Raw genomic sequence first — 15,430 nt, forward strand, 5'->3', positions numbered from 1 at the left:
AACAGTTTTCACAGGAAGTCCAAGAAGAACTAAAAGATACCAGGAAAAACCCCCCAGCATCATACTTTCCCTTAAGCTATTTGTTTGTTTATTTTAGGGAATAGGCTTTTTCCCAGAAGCTCAGGTTTTGAAGCTGTAGAGAAGCAGTCAAGTTTCTGCATTGTTCCCTCCTGACACAGAGCTCTCACCAGCCTTTGCGAGCAGCGTTTGATGAGCTTTCCCTATGGCGCAGCACAACACATTCAAGCCCACCTCACCTGACCTAGAGACCATTCATAGAAATACTAGCATGCTAACTTGCATTAGGAAGATAAAGATATTGAAGATAACACACCTGCAGAATTCACATTAGATTTGTAGCATCCTGGGAACTGACACCATGCGTGTCTAGCAAGCTGGTGTCTAAGACAGGTATTAGTCTGCCAGATGTAAGTGGAAAAAGAATGGTACTGTCAATAGTGCCTAGTCTCAACTAGCAAATTAAACTAAGGTACAAGCTTTTCGAAAAGTACATTTTGAAATGATACAGCAGGCTTTCAAATACTATGTTGCTCAAGAATCTGGAGAATAAATTGATAGGTATTGTACTAAAGAAAGAAGTATCGTGGATATTGGTGTTTTCTTGGATGAAATTCTTCTGACTCTGATTTTCTCTGATTACAATGGTGAGGTGTTATGTATTTGCAGTTACATCAGGGAGTGGGAAGGCAGGAATTTTAAATCATAGTCTCATCTCCTTTAGACAGCTATCATGAGGCTTTATCAGTAGTAATTTATGTTTTGTAAGCTAAGCATGGCAAGGACAGTAGAATATAGTCTGGAAAAGGAGTGGATGGAAAAGAAAACTATATGGGAGGTAGCTAAACTCTATGAGAAGGAAGATCAGAGTAGCAGGCAGAAGAATTTCTAGCTTAAGAAGGTCAGAGCTGAAATCTGATAAAGTTAACAGCAGCTCTCATTCTGTCTTCAGAGTTCACTGGGTTGGCTCAGGAGACATGTTCACACAGGGAATAGAGACATAGTCAGTATATGCAGTTTCAAATGCTCAAAAAGTTTTTAATTTCCCTTTTTTGCATGGGAACTGAAATTAATTTGTTGTTTAGTAAGTTGAAGGGTATTCCGATGGCGTAGCTAAGCAGTCTGTGCTTTCATGCCTGAGGGAGATTAATATGGAAATGAAATATTTCATGAAATATGATCCACTTGATACACTGATCTCAAGGAAACAACTATTTTTATTTGGAATGAGATGGAGGCAGAGGGCTTAACTGTGACAATGAAATGCCAGAGAAAGTCTAAATGACAAATACTACTTTATTCAGGCTTTTTCTTTAAAACAGCCTCATGTAGATTCTTTTTCACACTGGTTAATATAGAATTTGTGGCTGAGAAAGTGAAGTAACGGAGACAAATATTTGAACAAAAGGCAGTACTGCAAGAGAATAGCTGCTCATTCATTCAGATAGATGCATGTTAAAGGGACAGTCTATCCTGTTTTGAGCCATAAGTGCATTAACATCATTTCAGTAAGAATCACAGCAGCACATCTAACAGATGCCTGTGGGCTATATCAGAGTTTTATTGACAGCCTTTATTTTACAACAGGGTTCTAACTTTGTATCTTGTGATAACATTTCACTATCCATGCATACAGCCTTAGCCACTGTACCCGACCAATACCAAGGTTGTCTCAATAAATAAGTGCGTCATGTATCTCATTTTAAGTGCAGGCAGCTGGTGCCACAAAGCTACTTTTACAGCAAAGGGATAGTCACCTCTCAAGAACAAGAGTGTCACCTCTTACAAGCAACAGATTTTTAAATGCACGTTTTTCACATCCATCTTGATTTCATTTTCAGTGACGTCAAAGACACAAGTCTGTGTTTCCAGACACATGCCGTTTCTTTTTCTTTGACTGTGTAATGTGTGAGGTCGCATGCTGGTGACCCAGAGGCACCTTATGATTTTACTGTTCTTCTTATTATTATTTTCAGTAAATGATTCAAATGTTCAGTTCTTGGACCAAGATGATGATGATGATCCAGACACAGAACTGTATCTCACGCAGCCCTTTGCATGTGGAACCGCGTTTGCTGTCAGTGTGCTGGACTCTCTCATGAGCGCAGTAAGCAAACAAAACCTTTTTCATTCCCTTCTGTCAGACTTATTATGAAAGAGTGTGAAAGCATAGACCCTTTTCCTCAGGTAGGCACGAGAAGACACTTTTTTCTTAGATGTCAAGAATTTCAGAACGTAAACTAGGTTATTTTTCCTGTTGGACGTGGAGACCTTAACTGAGATATCTAGGACTTCCACGAGTCCACAATTTTATGAGGAAAGAATCTTATAATATTTTCAAAAAAAAGTTGTCTCTTCCTCCTGAAATCTAGACACAATGCACACCATTCATGTCATGCAACATCAACTGTGTTTTGAGCTCTTAATTTCCTGTAGCTATGAACAATGCTCTGAATATGGGCACTGGGGGATGCTGATAGAACTATATGAAAGCCATTGTACACATCTCATGAACTCTACTTGTGTGAAGAAAGGTTATCCTCTCTTTTTCATACGAGTTTTCTTGTGAATCAAAACTTCAGCACATGCCAGAAACTACAGATGGTGGCCTTTGGTTATGTCTACATTAGGACTTTTGGTTTGCAACCATAGTACAGTTCTGAAGCCTCGGTCCTACTCCTTTTCATTCTCCTCATATTGTCTAGGTTTTCAGACCAGTCTTGCTCTGTGTGAGCTACACTTCTTTCAGAGTGACCTTCAGCTCTGCTAGATATAGCAAGGACATAGCTTTTTAAAATCTAAGCTTAGGTTTTCTGAGGTCCCCATGGAATAAAGTTCCATAGTGCTGGGAATCATCTGTTGTAAGTAAGACTATGTATGAGCAGATGGATTTCTTTAAAGGAGCCAAGTCCAACCTTCACCTAAATTCAGAATGAAGCTTTTTGCTTTTAATAAAAATTCACAGTGATCTTTATCATTTAGTATTTTATTTGTATTTCATATTTATGTCTGTATTTTGTATTTTTTGCTGTTATATTTCTCATATGTTTCATCCACAGATGAATAATATCAGTCTACACTGATAAAAGTTTATTCTAATGCAGCCTAGGAGTTTTCAATAACCTCAGAAAATGCTTTTCAATGTTTTGCAGATGTGACAAATTCAGAAAGCCTAAGCAAACACACTTAAACTCTGTACCTTCTCTAATTAAAATCTCTACCTATAAAATATTTAACATTTTCAAATTATATATCGGAATGATTTAACAAATTGTTATACTGAGAGCTGTATATCTACTCCCATTATTTCACGCAAGAAAAACAGCCTTTCGTCTTGCATGCAGCAAGCTCCAACAGAAACTCCGTGACATCCAGAACAAATGGTGGATTGATCTAGCTGAAAAAACTCAATTATGCGCAGATACAGGTGATCACAGAGGTTTCTATGAGGCCTTGAAAACAGCATACGGGCCTACATACCAGGTACAAAGCCCTCTACTCAGCGCTGATGGTCAAACACTTCTGACAGATAAAACCTCCATTCTGAATCGATGGTCTGAACACTTTCAGACTCTATTCAGTACCAACCGCACAGTCCAAGACTCAGCAATTCAGTCCATCACACAACAACCAGTAAAGTATGAATTGGATACTGCCCCCACTTTAGGAGAAACCCTCAAGGCCATACAGCAGGTGAAAATCGGCAAGGCAGCTGGGATTGATGGAATTCCACCTGAAATCTGGAAACATGGGGGCCCTGCACTCCACACCAAATTCCATGAGTTCGTGGTGCGCTGTTGGGAACTCGGCGAACTACCATCTGACCTTCGTGATGCAGTCATCATCACCTTGTATAAGAAGAAAGGAATTAAATCTGACTGCTCAAACTATCGTGGTATTACTCTGCTCTCCATTGCTGGCAAAATCCTGGCAAGAATACTCTTGAACAGACTAATACCCACTATAGCAGAAGGTATCCTTCCTGAAAGTCAGTGTGGTTTCAGAGCCAACAGGAGCACCACAGACATGGTATTTGTCCTCAGACAACTGCAAGAGAAGTGTAGGGAACAGAACAAAGGTCTCTATGTAACCTTTGTCGACCTCACCAAGGCTTTTGACACTGTGAGCAGAAAAGGTCTGTGGCAGATTTTGGAACGTTTAGGTTGTCCCCCTAAATTCCTCAAAATGATCATCTCACTCCATGAGGATCAGCATGGCCAAGTCAGATATGGCAACACACTTTCTGAGCCCTTTTTAATTAAGAATGGTGTGAAACAAGGCTGCGTTCTCGCTCCTACCCTATTCACCGTCTTCTTTAGCATGATGCTCCAAAGGGCCACAGCAGACCTCGATGATCAGGACGGTATCTACATTCGACACCGTACTGATGGAAGTCTATTCAATCTAAGGCGACTGAAGGCCCACACTAAGACCTTAAACCATCTTGTCCGGGAGCTGCTTTATGCTGATGACGCCGCCCTTGTTGCCCACACAGAAGCAGCTCTGCAGCGTTTAACATCCTGCTTTGCAGATGCTGCTGAGCTCTTTGGTCTGGAGGTCAGCTTAAAGAAGACAGAGGTCCTCCATCAGCCTGCACCTCAGGATGTCCCCCATCATCCCCACATCACCATTGGTCAATCAGAGCTCAAATCAGTCCAACAGTTTAATTACCTCGGTAGCCTCATCTCCTCAGATGGTAAGATTGACGGAGAGATAGACAACAGATTAGCAAAGGCATAGAGTGCTTTTGGAAAACTCCATAAAAGAGTATGGCGTAATAAACACTTGAAGAAAAGCACCAAGATCAGTGTTTACAAAGCCATAGTGTTGTCTACTCTCTTATATGGATCTGAATCATGGGTCATCTACCGCCACCACCTGCGTCTCTTAGAACGCTTCCATCAACGCTGCCTCCGTACAATTCTAAACATCCACTGGTCAGACTATGTGACCAATACATCTGTTCTAGAGCAAGCAGCTATCACAAGTATCGAGGCCATGCTGATGAGAACACAGCTGCGTTGGGCAGGGCACGTCTCCAGGATGAAGGACCACCGCCTTCCTAAGATCTTGCTTTACGGTGAACTTGCCACTGGCTGCCGCTTGAGAGGAGCCCCGAAGAAAAGATACAAGGACTCCCTGAAACAACATCTCAGCCTTGGCCATATTGATCACCATAACTGGTCTACTCTGGCCTCAAATCGGGAGGCCTGGAGACACACCATCTATAACGCAGCTGTCTCCTTTGAGAACACACGCAGGATCACCCTCGAGGAAAAAAGGCAACGCAGAAAGAACCGTGTATTGCAGAATACACCATCTAAGGAGTCTTTCTGCTGTGCCTTTTGCAATCGGATTTGTCTGTCCCGTATTGGCCTCATAAGCCACCAGCGTGCCTGCAGCAAATGTGGATAGAGCCTTCCCAAATCTTCGTTCGCGAAGCCTAGCCATGATGATGATGATGGTGATTATCTAAGTCAATGTCCCTGAATATATTGTTCAGTAGAACATTTCCAGAATCTCAAAAAAGTAGGATTGATCATTCTGGTTGCCTCTGACATCACCACAGAAAGAGAGTGAAATGTTGTGGACATCACTGCTTTCTTGTGCAAAAGTATGTCATGTAAATAATAGTGAGGCAATGAAAAATATGTAGAGACCATGCCTGTTCAGAAATTTTTATTTGGAATTCACCATATAAACCTCATAATACTTTTAGTTATTGCTAGCTTTTATTAACTTTCATTTTTTGACAACACGGCCCTCCATTTCTGCAATTCCTTTCTTTAACAGTCTTTTTTCCAAACATTTTCACATCTAAGTGGTCATATTGTATGTCAGGGATGGTGCAGCCTGAAGCCAGAGAAATGTGATAACAAGAGTAGAAAATTCTATACTTAGAAAAAATACTAATCAAGAAGACAAGCCAAGGATTCAGTCACTTAGAATTGTTCACCATCCTGTCTTTTCTTTCACCACTTTGCTGATTGGTGGCAGCGTTATTTTCTCTTTTATTCCTCAAAGGCCCAGTAAAGAGTTGGAAAAGTACAATTCTTCCTGACCCTTCAGAAAGGGTAAAATGTGTGAGATGTTTTCCCTTTACTATCCCTATTCTCATGGGAAAGATGTATTCTCCTTTCACTTCTTCTCCAAGGAAAAGAGTGCTTCTCACACAAACTAATCTACTTGCACTATATTATCTGTTTATTTTTTTTTTTTCTCCAGAGTACACTCTTTTCAGGAACCAGCTTCTATCTGTTCTGTCTAGCTTCAAGCCAGTGTGGGCAAACTGAACCCAAAATCCCTGCTAAGGTGTGAGATCTGCAGTCATGCTTTCATCCTATTAGTTGCATAGGAATTCTGTAAGAAGTATATAATTTGCACTGTGCTGGCCTTTGCCAGCTCACTTGGAAACAAGTATACAGTTCATTATTCGATCCACTTAATGATTCAGGGGGTTTTAGTACCTAATTTTTATAGGAAAATTCCAATTTATGATGTCTGTTGATATCTCTGTAATGCAAATTCCTTATATAGTCCATGAACTTCTCCTTTAAGAATGAATCTCTTCTCACGGTAGTGAAGTTTTGTAGTAAAACAGGTGTAAGAAAGATTAGAAAGTAAAATAATGCCCATGCATACAGTATTATTTCTGACCTGTGGATAATCTGAAACGTACATATAGATGTATGTATATAGAAAAAAAGGTACAAAATATATTTTAAATAATTCAGTAATTGGATAATAATAATTCTACAGTATTAATCAGTAGTAAACTATTAGTTTATTTTTTTTATAATTTTATTAATAGAGAAATAGCACACTAAACCCTACTCATGAATCACAGATTAGAAAATCTGGTCACTTTCTGACTCAAATCTGAATGCTCAAACTCTTTACATTCTGCTAGTTTAGAATTATTTCCTATTAGATGACAGTATTAGGTATTTTAAATTTGAAATTGTCTGTTATTTCCTTATTTTGAAGATAAAAGGCCTAATGAAGTTTAGTTTTCAAAATGCTGTCTACTGGCCACCTACACACAGTTTGTCCTTTGCAGCAAAGGCAATATATTCCAAAAGCCCAAGATTCACAGTGTAGTAGCTTAAACATCACTGCTGAGAAGACAGTAACCAGGTCAAAACCTGCATTGTCTTTTTGATGAATTGGTAGCAGTGGTCTCTCCAGGCTTCAGTTTGAGGGCATTATTGTGCTCTGTGTGAAGACTCCAGGCATAATTCATGTTTTAACCATGTCAGTGGCTATTGTTAAATCATTCCAGCTAATCATTATTATGTCTTTGAAGAGACATCTACTGCCATCAGATACTTGAATCATATATTAATATTTGTCGTAACATATACAAACCCAGGGAAAGAGTACATGAAGTCTGTCAGTCTCAAAGTGGCACCACCAAGTGGAATGTGACTAAAAAGTGTGGGATTGGAAGCATCTTTAAGATTATGTGAATGGTTTTTAAAAATATTATCTTCAGCTATAGAAAAGTTACATGACATAGGATAGTCTAAGACAAGCAAATTTTTGAGCAGAAGTACTTTTTCCCTTTCTGGTTGTTGTTGAGACAGGTATTCCAGAAAATCCTGTGCATGCAAGGAAACCAGCTTTATCAGACTACAGTACCTTAAAGGTTTGAGCAGTTGGCCTGAGAGCCAAAGCTTCGCTCTTACTCCTTTTGGCACTGAAGCTATGAGAACCACAGAACTTCTGGTGGGTTGTTATCCCTCCCACACATGCCACTGGCAACAGACCTGACGTACTGTCAGAGTGGTGCCATTAGAGGCAAGGATCTCCAGAAACAGATTATACCCTTTAATGTTCAATTTCCTGGAATTCCTTTCCTAATGCTAGAACTTTAGGTCTTGATTTTTTTCTGTATTACCAAATTCTACTTTTTCTTCATACAAACAAAAGCACAGAATGGAAGAAAATAGTTAAAACAGTTAAAAATAACTTTTCATTATGTCCCCTTTTTGAGAGTTCTGTCTGAGGGATCTTCACAGTCTTATTTATACAGAAAAGAAACTGTTCTAATCTGTGATATGGACATTTTGAAACATAAGACTATAAGTCTGTTCAGGGGTTAGCAAGCAGCATCTTGTAACTTAAAGTGTCCCAAACGTCTTTAAAGTTTGGACAATACTTTGAGAATTAATAGATTTTCAAACTGTGAAATGCTGTTATTTATTTTCTGCTGTTGGTTCTGTCTCAAAAGCAAGTTTGTTATTGATAGGAGTTACTCATGTTAGCTCAGTCATTCCTCAGGTTTGGGTATATATTATTCCTCCAACTGAAAAAAAAAAAGCAGCAATTTAAGATATTTGTTTGAAAGTGAGGTTAAAAGCTGCATGCAGTGGCGAAGGAGTCTTCTTAAAGGAAATCCATACAAAACCAGCAGCAAACACTGAAAAAGGCAGATATTACTTGGAAAATGACAATTTTAGTGTAATTATAAACGAAAGGAAAAGTGCTATTAAAGTTAAAGCAATATTATTAAAAGATGTGCTAATTTTCAGTTACATTTTCTGTAGAAGACCAATTAGTTTAAAAGGCTTGACAGCATTAACTGCAAAACATAAGCACTCTGGTAATTATACTTTAAAAAATGATTGAACAAATGGGAAAGCATCCCCAAAACATCTAAAAGAGCAGCACTACAATTCCGGAACATGGGCTAGGTGGCACTGCTAGCTCAGATATCTGTGTCATAATTTCCTTGCTATTTACCCAGTTTCAGTGCCTATGATGCATTTCCTTTTTTCTGTGTTTAGACTACACCTATTTCATATTCTCATCCCGGATGCCGACTAAAGCAATGTCATGCAGATGTCCAGTGTAGGGTTTGGTCAATGACAGTAGCAAACAAGTATTTCATCAGTTATGATTTTATATTAAACAAAAGCAATTCTTTGCCATCACTGGAAAGTGCCTTGTTACTTTAAATACAACAGCACCTTTCCAAAGACATTCTGTAGATCAGTTTCTTATAAGTACTGGCATATCCAGGCCATGTACCCTCCCACAGAGCAAGTAGCAGATCACTCTCAAATTAATTTCAGTGTATTATTATTCCAAGGAAATGGATATCAGCTATTCAGTGTCCCCCCAGTTCCAAACTGGCAAGAGTCTGATTTTTGTGACAATCAAAAGCACGGACAGACAGGTTTTTCCTGAGGAGTGTTAAAGACATTAGTACAGGAGGAAGAGACCCTATTTAGCAGACAGTGACAAGTTACAGCTTCCTATTCACCCATCTTTTCTTGCTTATGGTTGAGCATTTTCTGATTAGATGCAATGCTGGAGCAGTTTGTCCTGAAATTTGGAACCTTTTCTCTCACTGATGACATAAAAAAACCCCAAAACCCATCACTTGACTGCACTCATCCAGCTGATTAAATGGTGACATCCAAATCCATCATGGTGTGAAACCCAAATTAAGCCATTGTTCCAAGATAAATGTTGCCTCCTTTGCTAGTACATGTCTTTACTTTGCCTTAACATTTGTCTAGCAGTGGGAAGCCTTTCTCTGGTGACAGTATTATGTTCCATCAACAGTAGATCTGGTTCTTTTTTCATTTGCATCTTGGATTCTGGCTATTGCTATAATTCGAATTACAGAATAGAGAGAGAAAGGGTTGGAAATCAGAAGACTTGCCTATTTTACTCCTAAAGGGTAATGAAATTACTAGTGCTATTTTAGACTTTTGCATGTTTTACCAATCACTGCAAGTCAGCAGTCTATAAAAAACAGGCTATTCTAAAAGAACCAGCATCCATCAGTCTCGGAGCAAGTGATCATTTCTTACCATAATTGGCCTCATTGTAAAACATATTTGAAGAAAACACCAGTGAAGATATGCTTTTACTTTTGTTTCATGTTCTTCTATGTTGATTTATAGATGTAAAACTGTGAACAACATTTTTCAGTAATACTAAATATCACTACTTAGAGAAGAAAAGGAATCAAAAGTCCATAATAAAAGAGTGGGGAAGGTGTGAGAAAAGACCCTATTGCAGAAAATGTTATGCTTTTGTCAAGATGTGTGCTTAAGATGCTATATATAATATATTCTTATATATATTACGTAAGAATATGTATAATATATATATTATAAGAATATATTGAAGCACATTTTTCCAAGGGCTTCTACAATTGCAGTACCTCCAACCTCTAGATCTGGCAGAATTTGGTTTTATATCCATGAAACTGGTGTCAAGCAACACTGCTGCCTAACTGCAGGAGCAAAGGATTTGTGCTCATTATTTTAGTTCTGAGTGCTATATAGCACATGCTGACAAAGCAAAGAGAAGAGACTAACTTTATTGCCTTTTTTTTTTTCCTTTGGATTCTGAGTACTTCCATGTTGGAAAAGTATAGCACAGTGAGAAGAGTTGCCAAAAAGAGCAACTCTGATTCTCACCTCGGGAACATCAAGGAAGAAGTAATTGAAGAATAAAAAATCATGCCTGGATGTCTTCTCTCTCTCACCATGGCAATTCCTATTAAACATCATGTAATTGCTGCAGACTTACGTTCCTGAAAGGGGTCACATTGATTTTTCTGTATGTTAAGAAAGGTTTGAGTATTGCACTTGAATTGTTACAGTGCATCCACATATGTAAGAGCTGATTTGAGATTAGCTGTTGTTTTAGACTAGCTGAATCTTCCTGAATCCCTGCTTATGTCAGACTACTCTTTACAGTACACTTTGTATTTAAAATATGTAGTGCCTTACCCAGGCTAATTTAAAATAATTGGAACTGATGAGATTCAAATATTTGCTTTAGGGCATATATAACAATAACAATATGTTCCTCTCATTTTAATTGAGTCAACAGGTGAATGGCATAATAGCCTATGTAAATAAGCAGAGAAGCTTGAAATTATGAAATTTCAATGAAATAGTGAAAAACATTGCCACGTCGGACTCATTTTCTTCTGTTTTATCTGTCATCTCAAGCAAACAATGAAACTGAAGTTTCATTATACAAAGAAAGAATATCAAAGTAACATGGACAGGAAGCCAGTTCTGCTTTTTGATCTCAGGATAAAATATTTCAACCTGTACCTCAGTTTACCCATGTATTAAATACAATTACATTATATAGATAGAGCAATGAATTTCGTTGAAAAGTATTATTTAAAAATTATTCTCTTTAGACAACAAGCACTGTTTGAGAATTCATTTCATTCATTTTTACTTGGTTGGATTACAGACATTTGTTCCAAGCTGTAAATTCAACAAAAGTCACAGATTCAGTAATGTCAATCCTGTGTACTCTACAGTGAGCTCATTTTCCCCTCGCATGTCCCCCGCACTCGCAAAGCTTCTGAAAACACAGACATTAGTGACATTATAAGTGATAGTGTCTCCTTTTTTTGTTCCTTTTTTTTTTGCCCAGTACAATGCATTGTGGATATTTAACTGAGTATATCTGAACTATACCAGTATACTTTTAAGTGAACTTGAAAGTCATTCATCTGGATTTAAATTAATATTTTACATACCCATTGTTTGCCTGACAGACCAGCAATGCTACAGATGCTGGCAAAATGTCAGTGTGGAGTAAATCTTCCCTAATAAACCACACTTACCCTATACCCTAGAGTTTTTTAAAAGGACCACCAGGATCCCAAACTCATCATACATTTATCTGGAATGAACTCAAGATGTTTAATTGATACATGCTTATGTCTGAACACTGTCAAGTCTCGTAATAAGATGTTTAGTACAATACATCGGTTAGACTGCTAGAGTCCAGCCACAGTAATAAGTAATGACATTTGCAGCACAAAGGCAGCTCCCCAACGAATTGGTGACAAGAGTAAAAAGGCAATCTAGCCTGTGTAAGCTTTAAATGTGGTCTGAATTTTACAATTACATGTCCTAAAGCCCATTATTAGACATGAAGGCGATGAGAAGGAAAGCAGTCATTGCATCACTACTAACACCAATTATAGGAAACATAAATCATTCAAATTTTTGTACTTTAATAAAAATCAGCCTGAATTGGTGTTTAGAAGGAAGGATCTAGTATAGGAGCCTAATGGGATAGAAGAAAATAGAGTAATTGGAGGCTGCTGTCTTTTCACTTTCTATATAAAATTATTTGAAGAGACAGCCAAGAACTTTAAACAGCAGAAACCCGGAAAAGTTGTAATTTGGATGTCTTCAGTTGTGACTTTAATGGTGTTTGCTTAAAGAGCTTTCTTTTATCTCTGCAGACATACTTCAATGACAATATCCTCACACTGATACGGACATTGGTAACAGGAGGAGCCACACCAGAGCTGGAAGCACTGATTGCTGAGGAAAATGCATTGAGAGGAGGTTACAGCACGCCCCAGACACTTGCAAACAGGGACAGGTGTCGAGTTGCTCAGTTGGCTTTGTATGATGGGCCGTTTGCAGACCTAGGGGTAAGATCATGAGGGAAATGTAGGACCAAGGCTGGTCTGCACTCTATTTGCTTTCTTTCAGATCGAGTGAAAAATCTGTCTTAATAAGCCTATAATTTCTGTAATTTAGTAGAGCTTTTGAATTGTTTAACAATTTACAGCACAGGGTGCTAGCTTTGCTCGTAACCTTTTTAAGCAGCTCTATGACTGCCCAGTGTCCTTGCCTGCATATTTCATACAGAAAATCTTGTAGCTCTTCTTTGTCAGCTAAAGAGATGGATGAACTGATTTGGATGATGTAACTATTCTAACAATAATGCATTGTAAATGTAAGTAATATATATACTTTTGTTGGGCTTTGATAAGCTTATAGTGTTTTCAGAGAGCTTACATTTCTTAAAATATGCTTATTAGCTTGAAAACAAATCTATAAGCTTTGTTTTCTGCTGTTTCTGGAAGAACTAAAATTCTTGTGAAATCATAATTTTCTGATATTTTGACTGCACTATCCTAAGAATAAAGTAGAAAAACAAAAAAACAAACAAACAAAATATAAAAAACCAAACCCAAATAGACAAATGATCTTTAAAAAACAGTGCATTTGGATAAATAAGTATCTAGAAATTTTTTTCTGGACCACGTTTTGAAATCTTGAGGTGAATCCCAAAGCACCCACTTCACTTTGGTGATGATGTTGGATTTGATATTTCTTAAATTAACCTTGTGTTCACCAGCTCTGTTCAAAAAGAGTGGAGCAACCTTCTTCACAAAAGTGACAGGGAATCTCAGTTCAAGGATTAAGGGCAGCAAGAATATACAGCTAGAAGCAAACAGCCTTTCAATTCTTGTAGAAGTCCAATTGTAGCTAAGACTAACAGCTCATCAAAACACTTGGGCATACAGCATAACATTTCCAGAAATAAACCAAGCAATACCAATCCTTTCAAATCCTTTCACCAGAGCCTCAATTGCACTTACATCTGTGAGGGCAGAATGCATTAACACCCTATTACTTAAGAATCACTCTTTTAGATACATGAGTGATCAAATCTAAACTTTTTTTTGCTAATCAAAACATTTTATGTTATTTATGAAAAATGGCATACATCTCATCTTTATTTTACAGAGGGAGATATTTTGTTATCCTTTTAACCCCGCAGAACTCTAATTTCTGTTGTGCTCCCTGGTGAATTTTTTTCATACTGGATGACGGTATGGCTGCTGCCAAGAAAGGGTCAAAGATACTAACAATTTTAATACCACAGTTAATATAATTTGTAGAATATGCATTGTCTGCTACCAAAATTTATATTTCCAGCTTAAAGCAAATCACTCTTTACAATTTACCATCATTTCAGGGACCGAGGCTCTCTAAAATAACGATCACTTTACATAGTTACTTATTTGAAATAAAACATTTAGATTATTCATTTCCTTGGATAAAAGGTTCTCATTTGAGACAAACAACAGGCTATCTATATATTGTCTTTTTTTTATAAGTTCATATTGAAAAACCTGATCCCCAACGTTGTGTTAACAGAGAAAAGAAAGGAAATAAATGTGCTGTTCTGTTGTTCTTTTTAATCTCTCCCCTCATTCTCCTAGGATGGAGGTTGTTATGGAGATCTATTTTGTAAAGCACTGAAAACATACAATATGCTTTGCTTTGGAATTTATCGATTAAGGGATGCACATCTAACTACTCCCAGCCAATGCACTAAACGGTAAGTCCAGTCTTCTAGAACATCTCAGCTTCACTGTTCTTCAGTCTTCTCAGCAAGGAAGATCTCAGGGCCTGTAATAAATCTAAAAAAAGACCTTTCTCCATTTTTGGCATAACTTTGCCACAATAGCTATGTCTTTGAGGACTTCACAATGACTCTTTAGCTGACTTTAAATTATAAGTTGGATATCACAGCATAAATTTTTTGCTAATTTTATTCAAAAAATTTTTAATTAAATTTTCAGAATTTATCTTTATTTTGTTTGATTTAGGATGATCCACTGTTTGCATGCGAGAAAAGGACTTCAGTTTCCTGATGTCAATCAAATGTAAATTACAGGATAATAATTCAAGTTATAGTAGCTAGTCTTTTTTCTGAATGCTCAAAAAATACTCCTTTGGGCTTCCCATCAGTGCTATTTGTATCTAATCATAATTTCTTCCAGTAAATGGAAATCCTTCCCTTGGTAGACCACATTTTTACTTCAGGAGCACCAAGCCTGACCCCAGTGCTTTAAATGGAGCAGACACATTTCCATCTTTGCAAACTGAAGGCCATTTAGTAGCTTGCTTGAAATGTGTCTTAAGTAAGTGCCTCCTAGAAATACACACACAGACCCATACCAGAAGTATCACAAATCTACCATCTGTTACTGTTTCATGCTGTACAAAAAGCATCATTATTGGGTGAACATGGCAATAAACAACCCTGCAGGCCACCAGAGTGGTTTCTTCTGTAAGGATTTGGACAAATTGGGTAGAAAAAATGATTTGCAGTTTAGATTTACACTACATTTGCTATACTTGGGTTATTTGTTGGATTATTAAGGGAATTCTGTCCCTGAAGCAGCTAAGCAGATTTCTTATGAGCACAGAATTAATTTGAAAAGAAATTGTGAGCTTCATATTCAATTTTTACTCATTTCTTGCTCCGACAGAAAATACCTATTGCCTTCCTCAAGTATGTTTTTCATGTGCATGATAAAATTTAGCAGCTGCTCTATAAGCCCTTCCTACCCTGAAAGGCATTAGGTGAAGAATTAGGAAATGCTTGAAACTGAGCAAATTTTTATTTTAGACCTGGGATTTATACTAAGCAATGTTGGACTCCCGGATGTGCAGATTTCTCTTTATAAATGCTCTTTGAGGCCGTGAATGTACATGTGGAATGGATGAGCAAAATTAACCTCACTACAAATTTATTGATATATTTTCCTTATCTTGTTTTATGTAGAGTCACAATCCAAGCAAATAATTGTAACCCTTGCTTT

At 37.6% G+C, this 15,430-nt stretch overlaps 1 protein-coding gene across 45 annotated transcripts in view; it reads left to right on the forward strand.

Moving 5' to 3' along the window:
- The window catches only part of KCNMA1 (potassium calcium-activated channel subfamily M alpha 1), a 480,406-nt gene that overhangs the window by 453,158 nt on the left and 11,818 nt on the right, over positions 1–15,430 (forward strand). For all 45 annotated transcript variants that reach the window (XM_039380918.1, XM_027724023.2, XM_039380921.1 and 42 more), the window contains 3 exons: positions 1,995–2,125; positions 12,263–12,457; positions 14,042–14,160. In XM_039380918.1, the coding sequence (XP_039236852.1) occupies positions 1,995–2,125; positions 12,263–12,457; positions 14,042–14,160 (445 nt within the window). The remainder of the gene's footprint in view (positions 1–1,994; positions 2,126–12,262; positions 12,458–14,041; positions 14,161–15,430) is intronic.

Source organism: Pipra filicauda, unplaced genomic scaffold (assembly GCF_003945595.2).
Source record: "Pipra filicauda isolate LSUMZ 115617 unplaced genomic scaffold, ASM394559v2 scaffold207_size1410395_pilon, whole genome shotgun sequence".
NCBI classification, from domain to species: domain Eukaryota; kingdom Metazoa; phylum Chordata; class Aves; order Passeriformes; family Pipridae; genus Pipra; species Pipra filicauda.